The sequence below is a fragment of the Sturnus vulgaris genome, chromosome 5, assembly GCF_052056855.1.
Source record: "Sturnus vulgaris isolate bStuVul1 chromosome 5, bStuVul1.hap1, whole genome shotgun sequence".
Classification (NCBI taxonomy): Eukaryota; Metazoa; Chordata; class Aves; order Passeriformes; family Sturnidae; genus Sturnus; species Sturnus vulgaris.
Genome location: NC_142247.1, coordinates 45,733,449 through 45,748,360, shown reverse-complemented (window position 1 = coordinate 45,748,360; position 14,912 = coordinate 45,733,449). Strand labels below are relative to the sequence as shown.

At 41.0% G+C, this 14,912-nt stretch overlaps 1 protein-coding gene and 1 long non-coding RNA gene across 3 annotated transcripts in view; one reads left to right on the top strand and one right to left on the bottom strand.

The window, feature by feature from the left end:
* Nucleotides 1-3,629: 3,629 nt before the first annotated feature.
* Nucleotides 3,630-13,105, bottom strand: LOC148223688 (uncharacterized). Its single transcript, XR_015803980.1, has 2 exons — nucleotides 12,727-13,105; nucleotides 3,630-4,297 (listed from the first exon to the last, which is right to left on the bottom strand). It is a non-coding gene; the product is annotated as an uncharacterized LOC148223688 (long non-coding RNA).
* Nucleotides 13,106-13,226: 121 nt separating this feature from the next.
* CAND1 (cullin associated and neddylation dissociated 1) overlaps nucleotides 13,227-14,912 on the top strand; it is a 33,702-nt gene continuing 32,016 nt past the window's right edge. For both annotated transcript variants that reach the window (XM_014892056.2, XM_088165618.1), the window contains exon 1: nucleotides 13,227-13,379. In XM_014892056.2, the coding sequence (XP_014747542.1) occupies nucleotides 13,312-13,379 (68 nt within the window). In that variant the 5' untranslated portion in view covers nucleotides 13,227-13,311. The remainder of the gene's footprint in view (nucleotides 13,380-14,912) is intronic.

The window sequence follows — 14,912 nt, the reverse complement described above, 5'->3', positions numbered from 1 at the left end:
CCAAAGACTGGATCGGCTGCTTGAAAACTTTAATTGATGGCAAGTAATGAAGAAGTAATGACACCTGAAACAATAGCTACCTATAGAAATCTGACTTCAACTATTGTTGAACTTGTTGATCTTTAATGAAAAATGTAATATGTACTTCACTGGAATATCACTCTCACTGCATCTTCCATCATCACATTATAGGTTATGATTACGACATTTTCCTTCCTCTACTGTAACATGACTCTTTGGATAAAAGGGGCTGATTACTCCATTACTTCTGGATATCATTCAGCACTTAGGACAACATGCCTTTCTTTTGCACTTCATTTGCATTCCTCAATCACCGCTAATACCCTGAACAATCTTATGCCACTTGATAACCCAGCTAGATAATACTTTCTTTGCTGAAGCCCTATTTTGCTCCAATTCCTAGAAATACAGTCTTTAGGCATTTATATTGAGCACAAATTATGATAACTCTTAAGATGAGACATGGACAATGGTAAATAAATTTACACTAGTTTGTCCTGGGAATTGTTGGTAAACAAAATAAAGAGGCATGAGATAGATTTCAGCTGGAATTAACTATGAATGTATACCAACACTACAAGATCTAAAAGCATATAAAATTGAATTACTAGCTTCCATTTTGTATCATCACCTGATTCTGTTTACATAGAAATTTTAATCCCTGATGGAAGAAAGGATGAAAACCTGGGGTTTACTTGTATGTGCCGAAAGAGGCAACTTGAATAAATGATCTTGTCAGAAGAGAAAGCAACATTTAGGGGGAAACACAGAGGAAGTGAGCAATTCATACCAGTTTGTTAAAAACAGTGATGTATTTTCAGCCATTACTCCTCTGCTTCTTTGTCAACTGCTCTGACTATTCAGCTTTTTGTATAAAAAACAGTGACTGTAGATAACTCTAGTTTACTAATGTTGATTGTTACTTAATGTTGAGCTTGTACATAAAGAGTAAAGTACATAAAGAAGTTATTTTAGAATAACTGTACAAAGTCCTGTGAAAGATAAAAAACTATAGCTGTCATCAAATAACTTTTCTGGAGCAATATTATTTTACATTAGGAGTAAGAAACCACTTTATAAGCTCTCTGCAAAAATTCTAAAAGACTTCATGTTGGGAACATTCCCATACATAAAGCTTATTTTTTAAAAAACTACAGACTGCTCTTATTTTCTTATTGCTCTTATGCCATATTTTGCACACATCAAGAAGGAAGCTAAATTGTGCTTGGCATAAAGATTATTTCAACAACAGCATTATTCAAAGGTGTGAGGATGGCATGGAGGAAAGTACTTAGCAGAGATGACAGCAAAAGAATCAAGTATGTAATAATGAAAATCTATAACTTTTTGGGATACCTGAATGGTTTTTGGATGAGTATAGAACTTCTTATGCAACTGAAGTATTAATAATAAATATATTACTGCAGAGAAATCCAGGAAGAAATTGGATCCTTTTTTCTTTTATTTCCTGCTATAAAACTTAGAGCCTTAGTGTTTTCAGTGTCTCAAAAAACATTTTATGATGAAGATCCAGAGTAAAACTCAAAATGGAGAGCAAGATTTCTTAATTCAGTAGCCCTAGCTGCAAAAATAAATGAAAATTGTAATTTGATAACATATTTGACCCCCAAATGGCAATTTCTTTTCAATTTAATCTTTGAACAGCAGGTGCAAAAGTTATCTTGAGACAGAAACCTCAAACAGGACAATTTTACAGGAGATGTTTTAGTTGCTGGGAAATGCAGAAATAATTGTGAGATGTAGCTCTTTTTCCCTCTGTCTTCCAACAGTGGATCATACATGACCCAGTGCTTTATCTTGAAAGAAACAGATAGATAGATAGATAGATAGATAGATAGATAGATAGATAGATAGATAGATAGATTAAACCCCCCACAGATTAGAACATGGTTCAGCATCATATTAGCTCCTTTGGTCAATGTTTAGAAATTGATGTGAAAATGGATTTTCATTCCATTTGTTTCTAATCACTCAAAGGAACACAGTTGTTTTGAATTACATATCTGGACACCCAGGTGGTTGCTAATGAAAGAAAATCAAGTAGATTTAATGCTGCCTTCAATTACTTCCCACAGTTCTGGAAATGTTTTTGCTATCTCAGACTTCACTTGGTTTTGCAAATGTGTCAGGGTTTTATCCTGCTTGATGGTGAAAATGGGATTCATGTTGTAAAGTGCTAACTTGAGATAAGAATTTTGACAAGCTGGGGACTCATTAAGGAAATTACAAAATCTATTTTTTTCCTGACATCTGAAACACATGAATTAAATACAGGAACTAAAGAAGGACTTGAGCCTTAGACCTTATATAGTAATAAAGATTTTCTCCCTGCTTGATACACCTGCAATGTACAGTAACATCTTTTTCCCAACGCTGCATAAGCAGATGTGAAGCTGTAAGATGCCACTCTGGTTTAAAATTCAGCAAGGTGCTTAGGTGCTTTGTTGTATTTAAACCAGCCTTGAATCAACCAAGATGGCTCACACAAGCCATCCATGTTCCATGATTCACTGAAGCGTGAAATTCTATGGACCACTGCCAATCTCCTCTGACTGCCTAGCAGGGGAACTACTGTACCACCAGATGAATCATCTCAAGGAGGTATAATTTTGGAGTTGTCTTCTTGAAACAAAACAACCCTGCATCAGATGTGGACAAATAGTTCTGAACAGAAAAAAAATTTACTCCTGTGTTGCCAGTAACAGGAGCCTCCATGAGGCCCTGAAACTGCCCAGGCAGTTCTCTGCAACAAGGCATGTTTGCAAGCCTTGCCCAGATAGATTTCGGGCTCGCAAAGTGCCTTTTGAGCCAGCAGAGATAAGAGATCCAGAAGTGCCAACAGGAAAGTTCCATAGAGTTTATTTCTTCTATGAAGGGAGTCCAGTCTAGCAAATCCAAATGGGTGGGGTTTCTAAGAGGTCTTTATAGGGTTTAAGGGTTTTACATTTTGCACCAATTACCAAGGGAATTAAAAAACCAACCAATCTACAAAGGACTTTAGGTGAGAGATTAACCAATAATATAAGAGGAAAATGAACCACTAATATTACAGAAAGATAACACAGGGGTCTACAAGGGGGAACAAAATACTTCTTGGTATTAGTCACTCTAACCAAACAATTTTTTATCTTTAAGGTATCGTCTTCCATGGGGCCTCTTCCAGGGACTTAGAGAGGGTTTCTGCTTCAGAAATGGTTTCTGTTCCCTCCACACTCCTAGTAATTTTTTTTTTTTGCTAGAAGTAAAATTACTTCTAGTAATGTCTTGCTCACTAACATTGACTAAAATGGGATCTTTCAACTGAAATATCTGTGTTTACAAGCCAACCTTGAAGCATGTACAAACTTTTCCCTCAAGATGGTATCATAGCTTCTCAGCTAGATGCTTCAGACTATACACTGCTGAGGGGTAATGAAAATTCTCTTTCAGCCCTGGCTGTGTAAATTTAACATAATACAAATCTCACACTGCTCTCAGCCTTTGACGGGTTCTCAGAATGACCCTGTTAACACCACGTAGAAAAGTGCTGCTGTTAATATCAGATTAACTATTGGAATGGCCATAATAAAACACACAGCAACATGGTCTCCTTTCAAGACAGGAAAGGAATGAGTTTATTGTAACACACACTCCTTATAAGCACTAGATCGCTAAACCAAGAACAGAATACAGCTCATTGGTCAGAGCAAACAACACCTCTTGCACAGACGTTTTCATCACAAACAACAGAGTACTCAAAATACACACTCTGTAAACAGTAGCGGGTGCCTTTGTTCCTGGGAAAACCTCTGCCCCCAGGACAGCCCTTGGGAAAGCTTTCTGTTCTCACGCAGCTTTCCCAGGCTACTGTGTATCCACAGAAAAGCAGAGTGAACCAGAATGAAAGTAACACATGTCAAGGACATGAAAACAATTAACTTAGGTGGCTTATTTGTGAAATAAACCTGTATCTCAAAAGAAAAAAAACTTGGCCACACACAAGATTGGCAGAACACAGTAGGTGCTTTTCCATCTGGTTCTTTTGTCCTTGGCAGCATAAGTTTCAAGAGAGAGTTGAGGGACACTAGATCCATTGGTCTGACAGTAGTTCTATCTGGGCAGCACTCTTTGATGACCTCCCGACAGAAGATAAGGCTGCAAAAGTGCATCTTCCTTCCATCCATGCCCATCGCAGCTGCAGATGGTGTCACTATTCACAGCAGAGCAAAGTAACTGCAAAATGCCATCAGAGCAGCTTTTTCACACTGACTGCATGCTGGTGTAAATGATGATATCAGGTAAGGGAAAAAAAAAGAAAGAAGCTTATTTATTTCTATTATTACAAAAAGCATTGCTTCCGGAAACACTGTAGGAATGGACTTCAAGGACATTCTTATAAATCACTGGAAGACAAAATCATCTTCATCTTGCAATATGTGAGCAGACAATTGTGTCTCTGTATCTCATCCTTCCAAATGACATTGCTTCTACAATATATTTGTTCCAGGCTCTCTGAAACACTGGCTAGTAATGTAAAAATCTTGGAAAAATTACTAATTTTGGCCTCTACAAGGTGATAACAGAACAAAGCCCAGATCTAGTACTGTTATAGATGAATACAGAGATAAAACGACATCCTTACACAGCCAGTACCACAAAAGTGTTAAAAAAATTAAAAATCATATAAGTTACCTTGACTGTGCCAGGCTGGAGATGTTTCTAACATAAGTAATATGACTCAATTTCCAATGAATGAAAAGACTAAGAAATTTTGGAGAACTATTTTTGTTTTGGAAATTACATTCCTCTGCATCAGACTGTAGCATGTGGGTTGACTTTTGTGATAGAAGTTATTAAAAAATACCAGATCGCTCAGTGAGAGCTACTGGCATCATTAACCCCCCATGAGATAACAAAATATTGGAAGGCATTTCTTAAGACTGTTTTGAAATTTAAACATGTTATTTTAATTTGATTGTTAAAAATTGAGATATGGTTTTCTTCCTGGCATGTAATGATTTCAAAAGTATTATAACTAATTGTAGATCTCTTACTTTGGGAGCCTGCTCTTGCTCAATAATGCACATGAGATATATGAGATTCTTGACTTGCTTCTTTCTTCTTTTGATACTTTGTTTCATATTTGCCCCTCAGATACATAAATTCACAAATAAGCCACCAATACTTGGCAGTCCTCAATTTAACACATATTTATTATGAAGAGAAATTTTACAAACCCAGAGGGTTTAAAAATTCTAATTTTTGGCTCTGACATGTTCAAACATATGCCATAGCATAGACCTCCTAAACTTAGATTATACCTTGCTATCACAATATCTGGTTACTAATCCTAGAATTATATGAATAGGCTAATAATATATGCATTTAAACAACTTTCACACTTATGACTCCGTGTTAACTAATTTTAGCAAACAAACACGTGGTTAATGATTTATATGAATGAACAAAATCATGTTGAAAGACTCTAAGCCTCACAGTTCAACAGGTTATGGTGGGACTTTTCTGCAATATAAATTCATTCTTGATTCTGTTCAAATGGTAGTTGACACTCACAAAGACCTTCAGTGCTGAGCTGAAGAGACTAGTTGGTCATCCCTAATTTGGTACCACCACCTCCATGCAAGACAGCCAGAAAATGGAAAGACCCCAGAGACCCCAGCCCCTTCAGCAGCCTTGCCTCCTGGAAAGAGTGGAAAAAAAGTCTTGGCATAAATGAGCAATAAGTTAACTAAGTTTAGGTAAAACTTTAATGTGGACAAGGAGTTACAGAGTTTTCTCTCATATTAGCTGATTTATAAGGTCTGGGGGTTAGATCTTGACTTCTGACCTTTGGAAGGTTTCAATTCAAAGCACTTAGAGATTTTGAAAGGAGAAATGGCAGTTCTGTCAGTGCGAAGGGCAAAAGCAATCTTAGCTTTCAATCTGTAGCTTTCTAGTCTGCTCTTGTGCATGGTATGTGCCCTTGTTCTCTCTGCAAAACTAAGTATAAGAAGAGGAAAATAGACAGGCTCTAATCAGGACTTGAATGTAATACTCCTCTGACAAGATTTTGTGCATAATAAACGCTTACTATGTGTCAAAAATACTTCACTAAAAGAAAAACCTAAAAAAAAATCAAAGAACTTTAGAACTGATTGAATGTAGAGTTCTCAGTCCCAGAAGAGTCACTAATAAAGATCAGCAAGTGTGCTCCTGCTCAGGAGGATCTGAGCACTACAGGTATTGCATGTCAGGTCTAAAAACTGCAGTCAATTAGATAGGGAGGCCTGGAGAAGTGTCTCCTGCAGAGCCTATGGAAACCAGGGCACATTTTTAGGTTCTGCTCTGAGAATGTGGATGACAGTGTAGATTGAGTAATTACTATGAAATTATTTCTCAAATAGCAAATTTAAAAGAAAAGCATACTGTCCTAGGGTGACTTTGTCATGTTTAATTGTACCCCTATTTGTCTGTTTAGCCCAGAGATAAGTTTTGTACCTTTAAGGCTGGATTTGAGAGTGAAGGAGGGGGGAGGAGAAGCGGTGGAATGTATGAGGCGGTTGTTCTCAAAACACAGAGATAGGAGTTCCATCCTCTCGTCCTCCTTCACTGTATCACCGTGGTGGACAGCAGAGAGAGCTCTACTTTGCTTTTTGTTAGTTTCTGACTAACTGAAGCAGAGAAGTTCCCCGGAAAGTTTTTTTTCCTGGAATTAATTTGAACCTGCCCCGGACTGGGGATCCGGGAGAGCACCAGGAGCTCGCACCTGCGGCTCACCAGGGCCTGGCCTGGGCAGTGGCATCTTCCAGTGCCAGAGGAACTGAGAACAAACTGAGCCGAGCTACCACCCACAGGAGAGAGACTTTCTGAATTTGTCATCTCTTCAGAGCAGTGAGAGGTTTTATTGATCGGTATTGTTTTTCGGGTTTTTTTGCGTGGGCAGTGCTGTGCCTGTTGAATAAACAGTTTTTTTCCACTTCTCTCTGAGGAAATTTCTTTCCCGAACCAGCTGAGGGAGGGGCCGCTCAGGTTTGCTTCCTGGGGGGGACAGGGGAGCGGGGGCCCTTTGGAAGTTATCTCTCAAATTTGCCCTAAACCAGGACACATAAATCATATATTAAGAGTCATTCAGCTTCAACATGTAAGTTAAAGACTAATAAAGCTGTTCAGCAGAACATTCATAGAGTATGGAAAAGATCAAAACGTGAGTCAGTTTGCGGCAGCCAACAGGGACACATCTTGACAGGCTGTGTGTCTTGTTCAAGTGAAGGTAAGCTGACAACAGGCATCACCTGCTCCAAGAGTACTCACTGAGTCACTTTACTTCGGATGATACCGCGAATGAGTCAATTCTGCTCCAAAAAATCATTCTGCAAAGTTACACTCCATTCCATCAATTAATTCATTCCAATTTAATTTTAGCCCTCTCTGTTTACATTGATGCATGACAGAATAATTGTATATGTATTTTTTCAACTTTGCAGTTACTGAGTCTCATAAATGCAGGAGATTGCACATTCTGTGGCCTGAAGTGAAGCATTTCTAAAGCAAGAATCAACAGAATTCAGTTGTGTCAGGAAACACAACAGATTAGCCCCTATGTCCACTTTGACAAACATTGACTCATACTGTAATTAGCCAATATAGTAACACTGAAATCTCTAAATTACTGGTATGGTCAAGGATTTCCTGAAATGTGGGATCCAGAATAAAGAAAATCCATAGTACAGCTACCTCTGCTTCTAATAAGCCTAAATAGTGCAAACATTTAATTGGTATTTTTAGAACTTCTGAAATACAGAGAATATTGTTCAGTAACAGAAGTTCCAATTAAACAAGTGCTTTTAAGTTTATTGAAGACAAGTGTCTCAAGTACAAGCATTGCTGAGATCATTATATGAAGAAATCTGGGTATGCTGACATAAAGGTAAACATAATTGGCTCTGAAGGAATTAAAAATTTCAAGTTGTGATAAGGCACAAAAATGCAAATGGTCAAGCAAAAAGAAAAACAACCTGGACTGATTTTCAGGAGAGTTACTGAGGGGGGAAAACCCTTTTGCTCTGTAAACCAAGTTCAATGGACATGAAAATAATATAACGATAAAAATCTTTAAATCTAAATTTCTGGGTCATATTTCAAATCAAATATTTCATTTGAAGGACTGATCTTTTTTATTTTTGGGTGGTTGTGGTATGTATTTGAAAATGACCACAGATGCTGCAAAAAGCTGTGCAGTGTTAAGCAATAAGAAGAGAAATTTCTTTCAGCATTCTTGTAGAGGTTTTAAAATTTTTTTAACCTTTTAATTAAAACACTGTTATATTTTTCCTTTAAGATATTATGTTCCTGAAACTTAATCTTATGATGAGGGTGCTATTGGAACTCTGTTCTTTTACAGAGACAATTTGAGCTCATGTGAGAGTTGTTTCAGTCCATTACTTACCCAGCTGAATACATAATTTTCAGCACTCTTTTCCTATCTTTCTCTTTTTAAAGCTGATGGAATCAGATACTCAAACACTTTGTTTTGCTTTACTTTCCTTTTCAGAAGTGGATTATCTGGGTAAGGAAGGCAGTTCACGGCTGTAGATATTGTTTATTCTTCTTGGTAAGTGTGTAGAAATATCTCCTAAAAGAATCCAACAGTACCTTCAATTGTTCAGAAATGAAACAATCTTAAGTGTAAATCAGCAGAGCAGCCCCATTTGGAAAGATGCTTTGGGACTCTTACTTGCACAACACCAAATTTTCTGTTTTAGGAAGAAAGAAAACCTTAACTAAAACTTTGGCTTATGAGGTTAAAGGCAGCCAATGATTTATTTAGTTCTAAATGTATCCTACTTTGGAAATTGCTATTATTTGCTATGATATGCCATCTAACTTGAAAAATAAGGAAAACAGAAAATAAGGGGGAAAAAAAAGTCCCATCTGTGGCAGAGTATAGTCAGGATTAAGACTCCAAAGCCAAGATTAAAGTTCTATAGTTAACTCACCTTCATGTCTTGGAACATGAGAGTTTATACAATGAAATACAATAATAACCTTAATGACTTAGAAAATACGTTTACCTACAAGACCATTCCAGTGTAGGTTATGCTACTTGTTAAAACTGTTTGCCTTAAGTTAAACACTACCATACCATTCTTTTTTATCTCATATTTAAATCTAGATTACTTCTTTGAAACCATCTGCGTTTTTTTATATAAAATCAGTCAATAAATTTGTAAAATTCTCTTTCCAAGCATCTTCGTGAAAATTCAGAGATCATATGTTCAAAGTCAGCTATGTATCTAAGTGATAAACCAGAACTGTAAGGTTCTCTGGCTCAAATATCTGCTTGCAGAAGTGAGCAGCTTTTGAATTAGAGCAGCAATTTTCCTTTTATTCCCCCAAAGCCAGCTGTAAAAAATGATAACCAGCTTTTTACTTGTCTTCTAAAAGGATTCCCTTTAAGCTAAATACAATTGTGTGGTATAACTCTTTCCACACTGGGATTGAGACTGAGATGCAGCATATTCCTGATATCCTCAGTCCATCAGTGGCCTCACAGCTCCCATGTAAAGAAAAACTGCAAAATGGGGAGGGTTCAAATTCTAGGGCTTCGAATACATCTCTAACTCCCTCTTCTTCAACATTCGGGGAATGTATTTGCAAGTGTAAAGCAAGATAAATCCTTTCAGGTTCCAGCATTTAATTAAGCTTTCAGCTATCTTTGTGAATGAACTGAAGAACATATAATACACATGTCTACAGGGAACAGGGCAGGAGTACCACTCCTTCTGTGAAGTTGTTTGCTATCAGCTGGAAAAAATCTCAACTCAATTAGCCTCTCTCTGTGTTTAACTTCCTTTGGAACTTTATATCTCTTATAGCTGAATCCCAATTGTAATAAATGTACTTAAACAAAAAATACTTTCTTCCTCTGCAATGGCCTGTGTTTCTGGTAGTAATTGAGCAGCGTCAGGATAAGACGACTGTGGTATGGGAACTAGCAAGGGAATGGTGATGTCAGAGGATTGGAGAAAAATTTTAAAGTGCTCAAGGTTGTCTAGCAGACCAGAGCAGAATTGTTCTGATTTTTTTTTTTCCTTTCACTGTTGGAGTCTGTAAGTCAAGAGGCTCTCTGACTCCTTCAGAAAGAAATCAGAATGCAGGAATTGAATTAAAACCTTTGGATGGATTAAAGTATGTTAAGCCACTCACACATAAAGTAGAGGTGTAAGTTTAAGTTTTAGAATAAGTAAGCAAGTAAGTAAGTAAGAATAAGTTTTAAGTGCTTTTAGAGAGTAAAGGTCTCAGAGTCCAAGGTAGAAGCACAAGTTCTAGTAAAGGTTGAAAAACATAATCCTCGATATTAGTGTTTCCGTGGAGGCTCCAGGAACATAGTTTTAGACATAATAAAACTATAGTAAGAATATTGCTTACATTTTTCAGATGAAACAAGATAGACCATATGCATAGTTTATATGTAACCTGGCGTGCTAAGAAACTAGAATTATAATAGGTTAAGAAGTAGTGGTTCGAGTTTGTGTATTTACCTTGTTGGGAAGTTTGTATATAAGAATCTATGCACTGGGGAGAGCTGCGCGGGGTTTTTGCGTTTTTGCTTTTGCTCTCCTCACCGCCGTCATCATCACCCAAAGACGATAGGAGCTGCCGCAGCAACATCAGCCCTGCTGGGACCATCAGGAGCAGCTTCTGCTTTTATTTGGGACTCTATACCAAAGCTTTGGCATGGACTAACGCTTGTGACTCTTTTCCTTTAGAGACTGATGTGCCTTTGCAATAAACAATTTTATAGCAACTATTAGCTGCTTGGCTCTTCAGAGAAGATAACCACAACCTGACAAATGGTGCCCAAAGCACTGGAGAAATAACCAAGACTCTCTTATTACAAGTAGATGCATGTAGGATTCCCAAAGAGGGATATAACTTACTTTAGTGCCTAACTGAAAATGGTAAGGATTTAAAAAGGTAAATCCCAACAGTGGTTCACAGGGACAACTGGCAACGCTTTACTCTACAAGAGCAATCAACAAAACAACCCTAACTGCCATGAAGAATTTTCTTTTGTCTGGCTGGTTTTAGTATGCAGTTTAATGCATCATGGTAACCATGTGGGCAGAATGTTTTTGGAACAGACTATCTTTCACCACCCCGTTACCACCCAATCCCTATTTACCAAAGTCATGAATGTAAATAAAGACAAGGTTAGAACATTATTTTCCTGCATTATGTGACAACTGTGGGACACTAATGTCGCAGAAATAAGTTGTAAGATGCTCAGAAGTCAGTCACCAAAACGTTTCAGAACAGTGCTAACCTTGCCATGGCAGATATGAATCAATGTGGCATATGTCAGATATTTGAACTTCAACTTTTTATGCCACTGTACTTCAAAGAGGAGCTACGCAGTTTTCCTCTGTGTGTAAAATATCATCACAAAACATTTTCAGCTGTCACAACGAAGTCAAGATTGAGTCTATCTTCATCTGTATTGCTCCAGCTGGCTTCATTAAATATCCAATACAAGCATTCAAGCAAAATGAATTAAAGAATTTCCCTCTCTAAAAGGTAACTACTAAATTAAGTATTGCAAATTCAAAGGAGTGAATGGTCTATTTGAAAATCAGTCAGCACTAGGCCAGCTCTATTTTTGAGCGCTTCCCCTCACTGCAGTTCCTCTGCCTGCGCACTGATTTCCCATTTCTCCTCAGGACACTTTCACTCCTGAATACTCTACCATCTCTACACTACCCTGACTGCAGTGCCACTAATACAACACTACACTGCCCACCTCTTCCTTTCGCTGTCCCTCATCCTGCTGTGCATTACTAACCTTCCACCAAGCTACTCTGGGAAGGACACCAGCATATATTAAGCTCTCTGTCCAGCACAGCCACCAGAAAATTAATAGCATGAGCATCTTCCAAGGCAGCTGTTTGCACCAGGGCTGGGTGACAGGCCATGGTGGTGACAGAGTTTACCAACTGAGTAAAGAGCACATTTTCTATTAGCCACTGTGCAAGGCTGCCTGCAAACTGGAGTAATAAACATCTAAATAAATTTTCTTTATGGTTCAAGTCTTTATTTTTTGTCACCGGATCAAAAGCCACTTCTTCAGTTTTGCTGCACACACGTGTAACTAAGGATTAAGACTATTTATTTATGTTCTTGAACTTTAATATGAACCTTGAGGAAAACGTAATGTGCAACTGTTTCCCCAGTTCTCCTAATTCTCCATGTATCATCTATCTATGCATTGACAAATCATAAATTAGGCCCAGAAAAGTAATGAGACTGACATGAACAGTAATGGTGTACCATAAGAGTCTCATTCTCGGAAACGTCCTTTGGCTTCTGAGGCCTCTGAAAGCACTCACATTTTCAAATTGTTTTCAGCAAAACATGAGCAATGGATGGATGCATTTATTTACCAAGAAAATTATTTTTCACAGCACATTATTTTTCACAGTATTTTCAGCCCTCATCTGGCATTTTTCTCAGCGTGCTCAGCTACGACGGGAGCTACTGCACACCTCTGAGGGAGCCTGGAACATCTGCGGCCCCTGTAACATCAGGGTACGTCGCGGGCTTGTAATGGCCACGCAGAGCACTGCGCAGGCAGCAGCAGCCCCAGCCGTGCGGAACGCTTTCGATGCGGACAGCACCCAGGCTGCTCGACTTCGTTCCCAGCCCCACCTCATCTCACTCGCCTTCAGGAACATCTGCGTCGCCGCTGCCTCCTCCGCGCCACAACGACGCTCCGCATCCCAGCACCTACCGCGGCGCGGGACACCCGCCACATTGCAAACTACACGTCCCGATGTGCACCGGCAATGGCTCCGGGAGGACGTAAGCGCGGTGCACGCTGGGACACGGAGTCCTGGCCGGCCTCACCGACAGCCCACTCCCCTCTTCCCGCCACTCTTCGGCGGCGCCTGAACGGCCCGCGCACGCTCTGCGCCACGTACACTCTGACGTCACATGGTGTCACAGGGGTGCACGCACCTCCCGCCCGCCCGCGGACCCAATCAACAGCGCCGGCCTTCGATCCGGCGCTGAGTGCGAGAGGCCGCGCGCGCCTCCCCGCCCCTCCCGCCGCGTTCGCCGCAGCTGCCGCTCCCGGCCCGGCCCGGCCCGGCCCGGCCCCTGCAGCCGCGGGCGAAGTGGAGCAGGCGAGGCCGGGAAGACGCCGCCGCCGCCGCCGCCGCCTCCGCCGCCGCCGCCGCCGCCTTCTGCTCTCCTCCTTTCCCTCCCCCCCGCACCCCGGCCGGGTCCGTCAACATGGCGAGTGCCTCATACCACATCTCCAACCTGCTGGAGAAAATGACATCCAGCGACAAGGACTTCAGGTGGGATCTGCCGCTCCGCGCCCTCCGCCGGCCCCGCGCCCGCGCTGCCCCTGCGGCCGCCTGCGTGCCGGCCCCGGGCCTGGTGTTGCGGTGGCCCGGGCGGGGTCAGGTGCCCGGCGGCGGGGCCGGTGCCGCCGGCCCGGTCCGTCTGCGCTGCGGCTGCGGGGCTGGGCGCGAATTTTCTGGTGCTACCTTGGGAAGGAAGTTCCCTTGAGAGGAGCCCTTCTCCTCGCTGCCCGTGAAGGACGGGGCGCGGTGGTGAGGGCACCGCCGCCTCCTCCACGCATCGTGGGCAGAGATCTCCGGCAGCCGGGAGAAGGCGAGCGGCCACTAGGTTTGCTGACTTTCGTGGGGACAGGCGAGGGTGGAGGTCTGAATTCCTGACCTCGCAGATGCTCAGAAGCCGAAGGGACGAAGCCCTGAGCAGCTAGCTGTCGCTGACCCTGCCTTGAGCAGCAGAGGTCGGGTGAGGTCACCTCCCTCGTCTCTTCCCAACTTCAAAAAACACGGATCCTATGATTCTACGAATAGAAGCAGGAAGAGACAGCCGGCACGGCACATTCAAGAGGGTGCAGTGTAGGGCCACGATGATGAAGGGACTGAAACATCCCCCTTATAAGGAGAGACTGAGGGAGCTGGGTGTATTTAGTCTAGAGAACAGAGGGAGAGATTAATGACAGAACCTCATTAATGCATAGAGTTATTTCAAAGGTGTGTGCCAAGAGGATGGTACCAGATTCTTTTCTGTGGTGCCCAATGACAGGACTCAGAGGAACGGCCATAAACTAAACCACAATAAGTTTCACCTCAACATGAGGAAGAACTTTCTTACACTGAGGGTGGCAGAGTTCTGAACAGCCTGCCCAGGGAGGTCATGGGGGTCTCTGTCTCTGGAGACTTTCAGACCCCACCTGGACATGTTTCTGTGTCGCCTGCTCTAGGTGACCCCATCTTTGCAGAGGGGTTGTACTGGATGATCTGCAGAGCTCCCTTCCAACCCGGACCATTCGTTGGTTCTGTGATCCTAAGCTCTCATCCTTCTGGATGCTGCATCTTTTAGACAGTGGGGTATTGTGCTCCTCATGTTGTTTGGTACTGTCCCTGTGCATCCAGAGAGAGAAATCCAGTTAAATCTTATGGGGACAAGACTGGAATTTAATTTTGACTTCAGGATCTGTCACAGGAGCACTACTTTTCATTGGATCATTTGCTTGCTATGTAAAAAATTAATAGCAGATAAAATGCAAAATATCAGAAAATGAAATAATACAAGTAAACTGTTAAAAAACGGCAGAGATAATACATTTACACAGTACTTCTGGCAAAGCATTAGGCTAAACAGAATTACATTGTTTTGGTATTGAGTGCAACCAGAAATTCAAGTTTGAAGGCTTGTCAATGACAGTGTATCAATATAGACAGGGAAAAGGCATAAAGTGCACTTGTGTTTTGTTGCTTTGCTGCAGCATCACAGCGCTTGGTTTATGATTAATGTAGATGACATCCAAACAAGTCTCTTCTTAATATAGTAAA